We start from the raw sequence: 14,089 nt of genomic DNA on the forward strand, positions 1-14,089 counted from the left end.
CAAATGACTAGGAGCAGAGAGAAAAAAAGAAAGAAAAAAAAAAGTTTGCACCTTTCATTACAATCTGTGTTTAATGTAGAGAAAACTACTGGCACTAGTGTATGCATTTAAAAAAAATCTTCCACAGCTGACATTAGCTATTACTAGAGTGTCAGCTCTTATCAATATATTACTTCATTCTGACTATAAACTCCTCCCAGTCAGGAGAATTTATCTGAGAACAGGTTATTCTCCAGACATCTCAAATGAAAATCTCAGTGGATCACAGGTGTAACGTGTGGCCAGTCCAGGATGTATTCCTTAATTAAGAATTCTGATGTCTAAAGGAAGTGTTGTTTATAGAAAAGCCATAGTAATAATGTCATAAATTAAAAAATATTACTTACTAAATGCTTCCTCTGTGAGTTCCTCACTTAGACCATCTCCAGTTGTAACTGTTCCCCCAATGCCCTTTTCTCCTTTCATTGCCTGGAGAGAAGGAAAAAAAAAACAAAAGGAAAAAGAGAAAGAATTTGTGTTAGACTACAGTTGGCTTGAGATATTGTTTCAACATGCCAAGGTTTGGAACTTTCTGAAGAGTCACTGTGCACAAGCTGGAGTTTGAAATCCAAGATCTGTAAACTCTATGGCATTTAAGAACATGTGTAGTACAAGAATATATGAAGGGTGTTTTACATCTTAGCCATACTCCTCAGAAACAAAAACTCCACAAACTACGATTGTGTAGTTCCAAGAAAGGCTTTCACCTTCTACAGAAAGTTGAAGATCTGCAGTAACCCAGAAGGAGCAGTTAAGAGCATTTACAAGAAATCACAGAATCTCAGAACTACCGAGAATGTGCAACATTTGCTTACCAACCACACGCAAGTGCCATCATCATACAACTTAAGAGTTGACATTTAAAACCAAGATACTGGATTTCTTTTCCCACATCAAGAACTACAGCCAGAAAGGATATCAGCACAGAAAGCCAAGGCTCCCAGTCATCTGCATGCAGTTTTGCAAGTATGAAGTTTGATGTTCTATGCTATTACATAAGAATCTAAGAAAATAATATAGGTATAAAAAGTATTCTCTGCAACTGTTTGGTGTAGACTAAATACTAAGCGACAAACCAGAAATATTACACTACATATGGCACCCTGAAGACAGAACTAGCTGGAATAGAGGTTTAAAACTGGTAAGCAAAACCATCCAATCCATCCATCCATCCAAATAAAACCCAGTTCCACTATTCTGCTACCACAGAACATACCTGCAAAAACGGTCATTTCAGAATGAAAACAGCATAGACCCACTTCAGACTTCTCCAGAAGTACTGAAATTAGTTAGGCACTACTTGCGTTTTTTTACTAAGGCACATGACAGCATGTGCAACTACTACACAGGACTGGAAGAAGAGTGCACACAGCAGTACTTCAACTTTTAGATTACACCTCCTGTTACTCAGTTATCACAGCAAATAACCTTCTGTGAAGGGGAAGCTTCAAGTGCTATCAGTAAATTCAATACCACTAGCAAGTCTGATTAAAGAACATAAGATTTAGAACAAAGTCTTAACGGCATCTATACCTACACCACTGCCAATTTAGACATACCTGCTTCACTCATGTCAGTAAAACCAAGCAGCTATACCAACAGAGGGATTCACATTTAAAAAACTAAAAGTTAATTTGACTTTTTTTTCCCCCAGGATTATTTTAATCCTTAACAACTTCCACATCGAGGACTATGAGGAAGAGAGGTCACTGGATAAAATACCTTTGATTTGTTTGGTCAAACCTAGTATTCTGAGGTAAAAGAACACCAAAGTAAATCAAGCAAGCAAGCATAATTTTCTCTTCTCAGGAGGCAGGGGGCAGACCAGAACAAAAAGCCCAAGCAGAAGCAACTTCTTTTTCAAAATATTTAAACTGCTGAAAGAAAAAAAAAGTCACTTTCTGCTAGAGAAGGGATAAATTAAACTGCTTGGATCATATACCTAGCACATACTATGTATCAAAAGCAAACTGAGGGACAGGCTAAAAACCACAGATTAAAAAAATCATTGAAGCAGATAGGCTTCCATGTGAATCATTATTCCGACATGAGAAAACCAACTTTTTCTTTTGCAGATCTGAAGCCCAGACAAACAATAGGCATTAGGCTAGTTCCTCGGAGGATGCAGTCTAGTACAGTTTTATTGATTGAACTCAAAGATTGAATTAAGTATTCTTAATAGGCACCTTTAAAGAACAGAGTGATTTACTACCAGCAATATATTAGAGAATTTATTCAGTTGAAAGCTTTAACTACTCTGAATCAGCAAGTCTAATCAAAATGCTTACTTAGTCCTTTTTCTCTTTATATCCTCTGGAAAGCTTTTAAACATTACATTAGTTCCTGACTGTGAGGTACTATGCAAGTTATCCATTATACTATTACAATGACAGGGAGCTAAGGATAAACACAACCAGCCTAAATAAATAAGGAAATACTGAAGTATATACCAACCTCTCTGAATTTTTGGAGGTATAACTTCAAAGGTTCAACATAGCTATCAAACCCCAAGGTAGACATGGCAAAGAGAATATCCTCTCCATTGATCGTCTTTCTTTTCTCTTGGTGACACCTCTCACTTGCTTCTGATGTTATAAAGCTGATGAATTCACTTACGCACTCTTGCACGCATTCCTTTGCATCCTTAGCAATCTAGTAAGGAGAAAGTATCATAAAATTATTCATCGAGATGCAAGAAGACTTAAAAAACCCCCCACAAAGATTATGCTAGATAATAAAGAAAACATCCCCAAATTTGATGATAATACCCATTTAGGCAACACCTGTATGTGAGGGAACCACTGGATGTCATCACTGCTCTGCATAAGCACAGCTGCAACACGATTTTGATCTGTTTTACCATTTCAAGCAGCACAGGCAACTGCCAGTCTCTCCTGAAGTCGTAACTATGGTCTGTACAAGCTTTTACATACAGATGCATCTCCAGTATTGCTTCCTTTGCTTATCTACACCTTCTCTTTAAACATGCTCATTATAATATCATAGCCCACTTCCATCTTCCTTTTAATTGACCCAGCAGTTCCAATCCCACTGCAGTATGTTCCCACAAATCTGGCAATCCTGACCAGATTTAGGGACTAGAATACATGCCTAGCAGCAAGCCTCTCTAATGCTTTAATATTCTGGTATAAATTTTCCAAATGAGAATTCAGATGAAGAAACATAAGCCCCTGGCAAGAATGAAGTAAGTAAATCTGATTATGGTTTTCAGCTGGACAAAAGTCATCTACCTGATTTAAAGTAACAGCAAGCATTACCCATGATTATTTGGGAAGCTGACAGGAGCGAACTGAAAGATTACAACAATTAAGATTCTTATTCTTCACGAGAATAACCTGTTCGTATTTTTAAAATATTAAGCAGAAACCGTATGTAGAATCTTCACTAGTTCCTCTGATATTTTCAGACACATAGGGTGAGATTTTCAGAAGAACTCATCAGCCAGCAGCTTCCCTTGCAGTTTTTCACAAGAACCTCCCTGATTTTTCAAGATAGCTCGACATCCCATATGCTAAATTCTTGAGAAAAATCTCATCTTGATCACTAAAAATTTATGACAATATGGACTAGTGAAGAGATTTTCACAGCAAAGATATAACTGTAACACCCAGATCTCCAGAAAGCCCTGAACACCATGAAAGTACAAGCAGATGCAAGTAAATTATGTCTTGCTTCTATTTAAGAGTAATCTCAAAAAAAAAAAGAAAAAAAAAAACAACCAACAAAAAACAAATCAGCTTTAGCTAGAGGAAATGTTACTGGGGCAGGAGGCGTATTGGAATACAAGAGAGAAACGGCAAGTAATAGGAGCCCTGCAAAGGTTTAAGATAAACAGGTAGAATGGTCAAACACATACAATCACCAACTCAGCAGAATGATTTAAAAAAAAAAAAAAAATCTGTTCTAAGTAAGAAATACAATGTCTTTCAACATTTGGCCTTATCTCCTACATGGTATAAGGCAGACTTCGTAGGTCATTTTGGCATTTGGATATGTAAAGTTTCAGGCGATCGAAGACCAACCATTCTCTTTCCTTCAGGATGACTGGATTTTTGTTTCATCCAAAATGGTTCACTTATTCCAAATTTTATGCACCTCAATAAAAGCAGATTAAATTTCATAAGGATAATTGCATAGAAAATATTCTCATGGATACAGGATTGTCACCAAGTCTGACCCCTTATGATGATTTCAGAAAACACATCTTGGAAAAAGAAAGCTCCTGAAAGCCCTATGAAAAGCACTGTTCTGGATACTCTATAACTATACTACTATATGCTACTCTATCCTACTCTGGATACTTCATAACTATGGCAGTTACTAAAAGCCTTCAGAAACGTAAGAAAAATGGACTTGGTCCCAAGCACCTCCTGCTCAGATTTTTTTTCTTTTCTAAGGCTCTCCTCCAAAAAACAGGATCATTTGGGAAAATATATTGTTCTACCAGACCAAGTTCATTCAGAGGAAGGAATCAAACTCATTAACACACTTGCTTTAGCAGACAAGGGTATTACCTTTCCTGTTTGGGGTATGGCATTTTTCATTATCCTTGCCACATTTGCAATTGGAAGATATATATCTTGTTCTCTGAAACTCTCTTTTGAGCCATTTGTATCTTCATGATCATTCATGCTGTCCTCTGTGTCTAATGAAATAAAGAAAAGTTAACAGAAATTGTATTTGATAGACAGCAGGCAATAATTAAGTCATTTTTAAATCTTATACTGGAGGATGAAGACCTTTGAAAGCAGAGTGTATTAACATTGTAGAAATAATTTTAAAAATAGATGCAACACCAGGGTACCTTTATGGCTGTTCAGTATCATCTTTATCACATTACGTGCAGAAATGTGTGTGGCTGACGAACACCAAGCATGCTTATTGTGACATCAACACACAAACAGTTCCTAGAACATCACTTTTTTTGTCATTGCCCCAAAGGACTCTGTGTCAACACTGAAAAATCCAACCCCCACCTTCAGACTGCAGAAAAAATGCTTTATACAGTGAGGCATTATAAATACAAACAATTGCAAATTCTTAGCTTGAGAGAAGATAGCAGAGCACTATACAAGAACTGGAAGGAATAAAGTGTATATATATATATATATATATATATATACACACACACACACACACACACACACACAGAGAAATAGTAGTGTTTACTGGAACATTTCTTACCATCGTGAGGCTGTATCACATAGTGACTGCCGCCAATGTAATCTCCAGCAATTCCTAACTGAGAAGCATCCGTTGTGGAGCTATCACCATCCATCTACAACCAGAAGGTGGAAACCTCTCAGGTATGTTTGTTACACTGTTAAGTGCAGCTGTTGCTGAAAAACAGCACTTTAATCAACTTAGAACTATGAGACCAACTTATACAAAGCATAAATACTCTGTTATTTGAGAACAGTATCCCCTCTCATTACTGAGCTTTATTGACAGTGGAAGTAGTGAAACCATTTTGTGAAGCTTCCCCAGAAATTCAGCCAGAGGCACAGGCTATGCACAGAAACATTTGGTTTATGCAGCACATATACAGCAACCTTGTGTTTGTTCCCATGAGAGTCTGACCAGAACAGGTCAAGGCATCTGTTTCTCTGAATCACCCTCAAAACCTAAGCCAGCCCACCACTCACTGAATGCTTTACCTACAATTATTAGAGTGCAAGTCACCATTACCCTCCACTCAAACAGCTTTTGTCAAGCTCACTGACAAACATCTCCTAGACAGATCTGAAGGACCAGCTCTGCATCCTCATCCTCCCCAAGGCACCAGTCATTCCTAGATGCCTTCTGAGTCCTGTTTTTCCTTTGCTTTCCCTGATCCTGCCCTGCCTCACACCTCTGGGCATCCTTTACTGCTCCTCTCACAATGTTCTGACATGGTGGCCAACAAGAAGCCTTCCCCTTGAGGCTTCAGAGACGAGGTCACAGCTTAATAGGTAGTTTGAATTCCAGGAGAAAGAGGGAAGCCAGAAGAGCCAGCACTTCCCTCCCCAGCTAGGGATTTATTGTCCCAGGAGGCAATAACCACATTTCAGCTGGAGGAATATGGGAGAAGCCTGCCTTCCCCCTTCCAGACATGGCAAAACTACTGAGGTCAGCAGCAGCCAATTGCTGGCAACTCCCAATGTTTGCTAGGAAATCTATTTTGTGAACAAGTGAAGAGGTCTCATAGTGCTGTTCAGAGCAGAGGCTGTGTCCCAGAGCCTCCTCAGCAGCCTGCTGTCTCACCGCTGGAGACATCGCATGTATTGTGTGCCCCTCGTTCTGCAGAAGTGAAAGAGGTGAAGATGCCCCCTGCATCCCCTGGAAGTTCACACCCCTTTAGTGAGGACTTGCCAAAACAGCAACCCAACGCATCACTGCCTTTTCCATCCACGTTTCGCCAACATGTAGATATATGTGCATTCTTGCAACAGCAAATGGTTCAGCCCCTGTAACCTGTTACAATATTGTATTTGCCTTTTTATAGGAATAATGAATGTCCTTAAACACTATCAGCAGGTGATCAGTAGAAAGCTTAAGCCTATTAAAAAAAAAAAAAAAACAAACACAGAAGACAACAGTTCCATGTTCAAAAGCGGTGTTTTAGCAGTGCCAAACGTAAGTCTGAATTCAAGTCTCCACTTTTTAAAACTTGTGGACAATTTTGAATTGTTTCCCAGTTGTAGGTGTCTTGAAAGTTAGCATATTAAAAAAAACCCTTTGCAGAACATTTAGCTCCCATGATTTTTTCCCATGTAAGGTGGTATTTTTGCAGTTATGTGCTTTAATAAAGCTTCTTCTGGAGAGAGGAAACAATGCAAAAATTAAGGAGGTAGAAAAGGTTCCCAGCACATGGGAAACTCTTTCAACAGTGGCACACAAATCCAAAGGTATTTATTTTTGAACGCATTTAGATACATGGCACCAGATTCACCTTTGCCCCGAATTTTCTTGGCTATGTTTAACACCAAACAACTCTGTTAGCATTGGCCTATCTACTCATTTGCTAGAAAATCAGCTCTTCCTTTCCCATTCTACACTTCATGCAGTTCCTGCTCTGGACCAGCACGTCCCATCCTTCCCTTTCCCTACCCCCGCTCTTTCTGACAAGCAGCCAGCCTTACTGACAAGCTACACACTCAGCCCCCTGGGAGGCAGAACCCAGCTCGATCCACCCGCTGACCTACACCAGCTGTGCAGGTACCCCAGTGTCTTTGGAAAAACAACCTCTGCCCCAAGGGGTCGCGTGGTCATCGCCAGTGAGACCATGCAGCTCAGTTCTTTCTAGAACCATTAGCCTGAAGAGAGAGAGGGAGGGAGGGAGAAGCAATCTTGTGCTATTTTTATACCTACCTAGAAACATGAGCAATTTAACCTCTCTAATCTGCACTTTGCCTGTGGCCACAGGGCTGGGTTTTGCTTTCAAACCTTTAGGCGACATCCGGTGTTACACTTGACGACAGATGCACAAGTAACCTGAGAGCTGCTCACATTCAAGGCAATACTGTAACAGCTGGATGTAGACTTAGGAGCTGCTTAAAAGGAAAAAAACCTCTTCCACCTCTTCTTCATCGTACAGAATATTACAAGCACAGACTGATTTTTTCAGAGCACTTCTGGTCCCTTTTGATGGGCTTTGGTAAAACAGTTTCACTTCTTACACAGCAGCTCTGCCAAAGGAATGGTAGCATTTTAGGCATTAGCCTTCCATGTGCCAACTTTCACGTAAATTTGCTTTGTCTGCACTTTGCAGACTCTTTGTTGGGAGATTTAACTCTGCTTTTCAATTTTCTAAAGGGTCTGCAGTCTGCTTACTCAGCTCGCTGTAATGACAACGCAAGGATATCATAATCCTGCATGTCAAGATCACCAAAATTAACATCACTCATCATTAAGAGTTGTGTCGTTTTTCCTTGTGCAATTAACACTCTGCAGTTTTGTAAATCCCAAAAGTTACCTCCAAAATTAAGTTAGGATTTTCTGGCACTCTGGTTCTCAGTTTTGGTACTCTGATACCTATTAGAGTTTAACTCAGAATTAGGGTCTCCACAGACTTGAAGCGTTTACTCAGCTGCAGTACTATTTTAAATGTCTTGATGTTTCTTCTCCTCTCCTTTTTCAGTTTTCTATAAAACATATATCCTAAAATGTTTCCTTCTTCCAGGACTGCAATATTCTTCAAATTTCTGCAGTGATGTGGTAATTCACTGGTTTCTGCTCACCCATTCTGCAGGCTACCTCATCTGAATCTTTATTGCCAGGACTCAGCAATATTATTTAAGAAACCATCTTACTTTCATTAGCCCAGCTCACCTTGAAAAGATGATTCCTGCTTGAATCTGTTTTAAACCTCTGCTGCATCTTTAGCCAGTTTTGGCCGTATTAGACTAATGCACCCTCAAGGTACTATCCTTGCTTTTATTCTTTCTGTGTGCACACTTCCATATGTACTTACATTATATATTATTTCACTATTAGTGAGAATTTGAGTGAAATCTTTTCAATGTTATGAATCCAAAATAGTGATTAGCAAAACTGACAGGAAAAGTCTTGCAAAAGAAAAAGGCAGATCTGTCTTAGATAAAGAAAACAGGCATTGACTGCTTAACATCAACTGAAATTACTTCTGTGGGTATTACTTTAAGAAAGTTCAGCTGCCAGGACAACCTTGAGACAGGGGATTATGCACAGTGTTAACGCCCGTCTGCATAACACTTAGCATAATCAAATTCTAATCCAGGATCACAGGATAATTCAGGTTGGAAGGGGCCTTGGGAGGTCTCTAGTCCAATCCCTGTTCAAAGCAGGGTTAGCTCCAAGCTCAGGGCTTTATCCAGCCACATCTTGAAGACCTCCATGGACAGACCCAGCCCAGTCCCCATGCAAGCCTCTTCTAGAGCTTGGCTGTCCTCACAGTGAGAAAAGAAGCAGCATCTCTACACACTACTTCAAATAAATTTGATGGAAGCATCTCAGTCAAATTTGTCATTTATTTTAAATCTAGATCTAGGCATCGGAATATAACAACTGTAATTAATTTATCATCTAGTCACCCTACTAGTATTTCTTTGAGCCTGAAGGATGACACAAACATGACCCTGCTGGAAAATGTAGCCCCTGCTATCCTAGTCATTTCATAACACACACAGTTACATGTTCAGGAATTATGGTTTTAATTTCAGATGTTCAAAACTCAAGCCAATCACCACGTACCTGATTTTCAGTTCAGCACAAGGTCTGTACCACATACAACACAATACAATGCTCAGAAAATGAGAAAACATTGCTCTTGACACAATGTTGCTAATTAATCCTCCCTTCAAACAAAAAACCCCCAAACAAACAGCCAAAAGCACAAAACAAACTTTCAGCGTCCCTGATGTTACTCTAAAAAGGCAGCAGTCCAACGAAACATAGAAACAACACCCTGCCTACAGTTACTGCAGTCACTGGAAACTGAAAGGACAATAGTTCCTTATGCTGACATGTTTAGTAGGAAGAGCTACTTCTTTGGATGGAAGTAGATGCTAAATTTCACGAACAGGCAGAATCCTGGGATATCTAATCCAGAAAGTTTCAGATGTACAGGCACTCTCCTCTCAGATTTTGATTTAGCCCCTGGAGCCGTCACAACTTTCTTTAAAGTACCAATTTGCATCTGTATGGCAATTTCAGCAGGGAGACACTGCAATGTCTTTTAATACAAGTATCTCCTACACCTGTGCAGCTACAGAATCCCACGAGGGAGAAGGGCTTCCAACGTGTTGGTCTAGTAACATGTACCACACACACCTCCAAGAAGCCTCCTTTTTTACTGCACGTTGTATGTTATCCTTAGCCTTTAGTGCTAGGAAAACACTGAAGCTCCTCCACGCACACACATATTGACTGAATCAAGACCAAGAGCTGAGCATATCAGAAGTGACAACACATCAGTCTCTAAAGTGACCGTGCCACCATCTGATTTTTATCAACAGAGATGGAGAGAGACCAAGTAACTACAGGACACATCATTCATTCATACACATCAAAAATCATCTGAGCAGCAGAACTAAGTTTTCTGGTGGTGGTTTTCTGTTTGTTTGGGTTTTAGTTTTGGGAGGGGGTTTTAAATCTCTCATGACAAACATTACTAGGAATATACAAATTAATGGATCCAGGGAAATTAACCTGAGAAATATGTTAAAAGAGAAACATTTTGGATCAAGGGCATCAAAGAAAATTCAGTGATAAGATGCAAGTGAATGAACATACAGGTTTACACTGACATCTGGTAGAAAATTTTATGGGGGATGCTTAAGAAAATATGCTCCTGTCAGCTGCCCACAATTCAGACTATTCCAAGAATACATCTATACTGAATTAATAAAACCTAAAACCTAAGTATCTCAAAGTAAAACTTGAATCCTGTTTAATCTTAAAAGCTCTCTTAAGAGAGCATTATCAGTGGTTCAGCTAAATAACTAAAGAAGAATGCAAACCCAGACCTGCTAGCACTGAGGAAAGGAAGGGTCCAAAACTTAAGATCAATATAAAAGACAAAGATAGAATCAAATAACCAAGACTTTGTCTTCAGAATGGGGAAGTTACCTGGCAATGGTTTGCAAAACTGGTCTCTTGAGGCAGAAACCAAAGGCCTCTTGTGACTTAAGTCCTTCACGTAGTATTTACCCATCCCGTCCCCCAAAACTGCTACCCTATAAGAGTGACAGGAGAAAATGATAGGCTGAAGCACTTGGTACACTTTCCACACAGTTGTCCCTGCCACAGAAGCAGGACAGAAATGATAACTAAAGCTGTATGTAGTAACCACATCAGCCACTGTACATTAATTTTGCCACCCACACCTTAGGACAAGAGATGTAAAGCCGTAGAACAGTACATAACAGCAGAGACAACGAAGTTCTATCTGAGCTTTCTGCACCCTCACTTGCTGCTCCTAAACAGAATACAAAAAGAGTTTTTAACTGAAAATACAATTTTCATTTCATTTCATTTTGCAATGACTTCCGGAGAACTCAATTTCCCACTGAACTCTCACCTGGCAGCAAAGCAGTGTCTCCTGCAGCAAGAAACACTGACAGGTAAATGCATTCACGGAACATCATTCCAGCAGATCCACAGAAACATAAAGTTAAAACCCCTTAGCCTGTGCCCAGAACACAAACAGATGCTGCACTGTCTCTCTCCATCCTGGGCTCCTCCAATCTCTCACATTCAGTGTTTTTCCCCACAGCAGAATACCATTAGGAGAAGCAGAGTGATGCTGAGAGGACCTGACAGCGTCACTAAGGCTTGTTAGCATCTAGGCTGTACCAGACTCCCTTCCCTGGACCACAGGGAGGAAACCTTTCCCTTATGAAATCCAAACAGGGCCTTTTCACCTTTCCACTGGCCCCCTCCACATACCAGTATTATCAACTCTATGGCTCATCTTACGAGCCCTGATGTCACTGGTCCCAAGTACCCTCTGCACGGATCCAGCTGGGCTAGAGTGTGTGGTGGCTTCTTATTAGGCTGGCTAGCCGTTCACATCCATGGTTAGCTGCAATATATATGGGTGGACTAACAATGCATGTATTTTTACATCAAGTAGGAGTGGATCGGTGAGATGGAGCAAGCAAGAGAAACGGAGTTTCCATGCCTTCTCTTTTTTTGGCAGTAAAAGAGAGAAGCTGGAGGGGAAAAAATGAGATGCAATGGAGGAACGGAGGCAGTTTTGTTGCTTTTGCAGAAGCTGGAAGAGGGCAGCAGTGCTGAACAGACTGCACCAGCACCTCCTGCCTCCTGCAACGCTGGCTGAAAGCTGCATATACCTTTCCATATTAAGTTTTTGATGCATTTCTTGTGAAAAACTAAGCCTAACTGTTTATTAAAGTTGCAATCCATAAATCCTGCCTTTTTCTTTTGTGAGTCTGATAACATTTGTAAGTTGGTTATGTTTCCTTCATTGCAGTAGTACATCAAGTATGCCAATAAGCTCATTCCTCCCAAGCAATACAGCACGTATCGTTTTACAAAGCTAGCTCAGACCAGGCCAGTATTTTCAGTCAAAATTATCAAATTTGCTGACACTTTCTTTTATTCTACTGATGTTATTTACACATTGTTTAGTATGTGTATATATAAAGTCATATTTTGGCACTTTTTACAAGCATCTTGCCACTAAACCATCAAGTTCCCAACACACTGTTTCTCGAAACACTGAAAAGTTTCTAAGCAAAATTTTAAAGGTGAAGTGACATTAGAGATTTGCATTTGAAAGTACTAAAGGAAGAGCCTTGAAAGACTTTTTAAAATGTTGACAAGATACCTGAAAGTTTCACAGTATTTAACATTTCATGTATTTACAGTATCTTGAACAATCTTTTTCACTCAATTTCTGTATGCTGCCTCCCTTCAAGTAATTATTACCACAACTAATATGATATCTATTAAACTTTGAACTGGTGTAATTGTCAAATATTAAAGTATAAAGAGTAATATCCAGAATTCTTGACTTCTTTCAAATTTAATTCCACAGCTGTACCTGCTAGCAGCCAAGACCATATACAATCACCCGCTCAACACAGAGCACAAGCAACTCATGCAGACCTCATAAATAATGGTTCACATTAAACCATCTTGGGTCTCCCAGAGAATTACAAATGGATCCTCCCTTAACATTGTAACTGTCATGCCATAGGCCACACAAGCAGAAAAAAAAGAGTCATCACTAATCTTATTGTTTCCGAACACTATGCTAATGATTATGCATAAACACCATTCCTCCATTCCTGCAAGCCAATTAACGCCAAACTGTGCATAATGCCCAAAGCAGCTCCTTCCATTTTGCTTTTTGCTATTTTGCTTGAGCTTCTTTTGAGAAAGCTGCCATTTTTTTAAAACTGACACTAACTTCCATCTATCAGCAAGATAGGCAAAGGTTACTACACATAAAAGAGAACATTCAAGGGCTGAAATCTAGATTTCTATGTCCCTCACTCCCTACAAAGCTTCGGGTCATTGTTATCGATTATTTTGCCCTCCCAAAAGCAATCCAAGCACACTAGGTAGCTTTTACATGTCAGTTCTTTGCAGAACAAAGTCTTTTTGGTTAAGCCTCGAAGAAACTGGTAAAGCTAGACTAGACGTTGACTGATTTTCTATTGCTGCAGTATTGCTGCAGGACCTAGAAAGGTTTCTTTAACCAGTGTATCTTAATAGCTGCAGAAACATTACTAGAACACGATTATTTTTTTTTTTAATTTTCCCATATGATTGCCTGTGAGTAAACTAGACAATACTCTTCAGGATCACCGACTACGTCATTTCTGGACGGAGCAGGGGTTGGCACACACAGGTATGCCCAAACACCACTTGCTGAACGCACAACAGTTGTGCAGACATTGAGAACAGCAAGAGTCCCGTCTGTCTCCTACCTGCAATGTGTGTTACGGGACAAGTCGTCGATGCTGCTCGGCTGTGCCAGCCGATCGATCTCACTTCCTGATTTCGTGCCCTTCTATGATGCAACAGCAGCCAGCGCAGGGGCACGAGGGGGAAACCTTCCTACTCACACAAATAGCCTCGAAGTCTTCCTCGCACCTATTCGATGGACACCTGTCTATCGCGATCCCTTATTTTCAAATGGAACAAGACAACGCCTCCCTGGTCATCTAGCAACTTTATTGTGCATCACCTCGGCTGTGGTTTCCGTGCTGAAGGCTGCAGCCTCCCGTGCCTGCGGGGGGAAGAGGCCGCACACCGGTACCTGCCGGCTGGCCGGGAGCTCGGCCGGAGCCCCCCTGCCGACCACTGCCCGTTATCTGCTGCCCCAAGCGCCCTGCCCGCACGCTCACCCGGGCACCCTCACATCCCGGGGCCTCGCCCTACACTCCCTCAGCCCCGCAAAACACCGCCAGACCTTCACGGAAATTTCGGTCTCAACAACAGCGGCGGCGGCAGCGGCGGGGGCCGGGCCGCTCTCGCCCCGCTACCCGGCTCGGCGAGGGACCGTGGGCGTGGTGGGGCCGCGGCCCCTCTCTCCCGC

General features: G+C 40.8%; 1 protein-coding gene across 4 annotated transcripts in view; it reads right to left on the reverse strand.

Annotated features, from left to right (window-relative positions):
• Window positions 1-13,882, reverse strand: part of NFYB (nuclear transcription factor Y subunit beta) — an 18,628-nt gene extending 4,746 nt beyond the window's left edge. Inside the window, exons 1-5 of one of the 4 annotated variants that reach the window (XM_026867580.1) lie at window positions 13,479-13,715; window positions 5,245-5,338; window positions 4,575-4,705; window positions 2,494-2,691; window positions 387-468 (exon numbers count right to left, since the gene is read on the reverse strand). In XM_026867580.1, the coding sequence (XP_026723381.1) occupies window positions 387-468; window positions 2,494-2,691; window positions 4,575-4,705; window positions 5,245-5,338 (505 nt within the window). In that variant the 5' untranslated portion in view covers window positions 13,479-13,715. Of the gene's footprint in view, window positions 1-386; window positions 469-2,493; window positions 2,692-4,574; window positions 4,706-5,244; window positions 5,339-11,098; window positions 12,177-13,478 lie in introns of those variants that run through there. The other 3 variants (XM_026867595.1, XM_026867587.1, XM_026867603.1) reach the window with 3 other exon arrangements.
• Window positions 13,883-14,089: the final 207 nt, after the last annotated feature.

This window comes from Athene cunicularia (genome assembly GCF_003259725.1).
Source record: "Athene cunicularia isolate RWA chromosome 1 unlocalized genomic scaffold, athCun1 chr1_part2, whole genome shotgun sequence".
In the NCBI taxonomy this organism is placed as follows: Eukaryota; Metazoa; Chordata; class Aves; order Strigiformes; family Strigidae; genus Athene; species Athene cunicularia.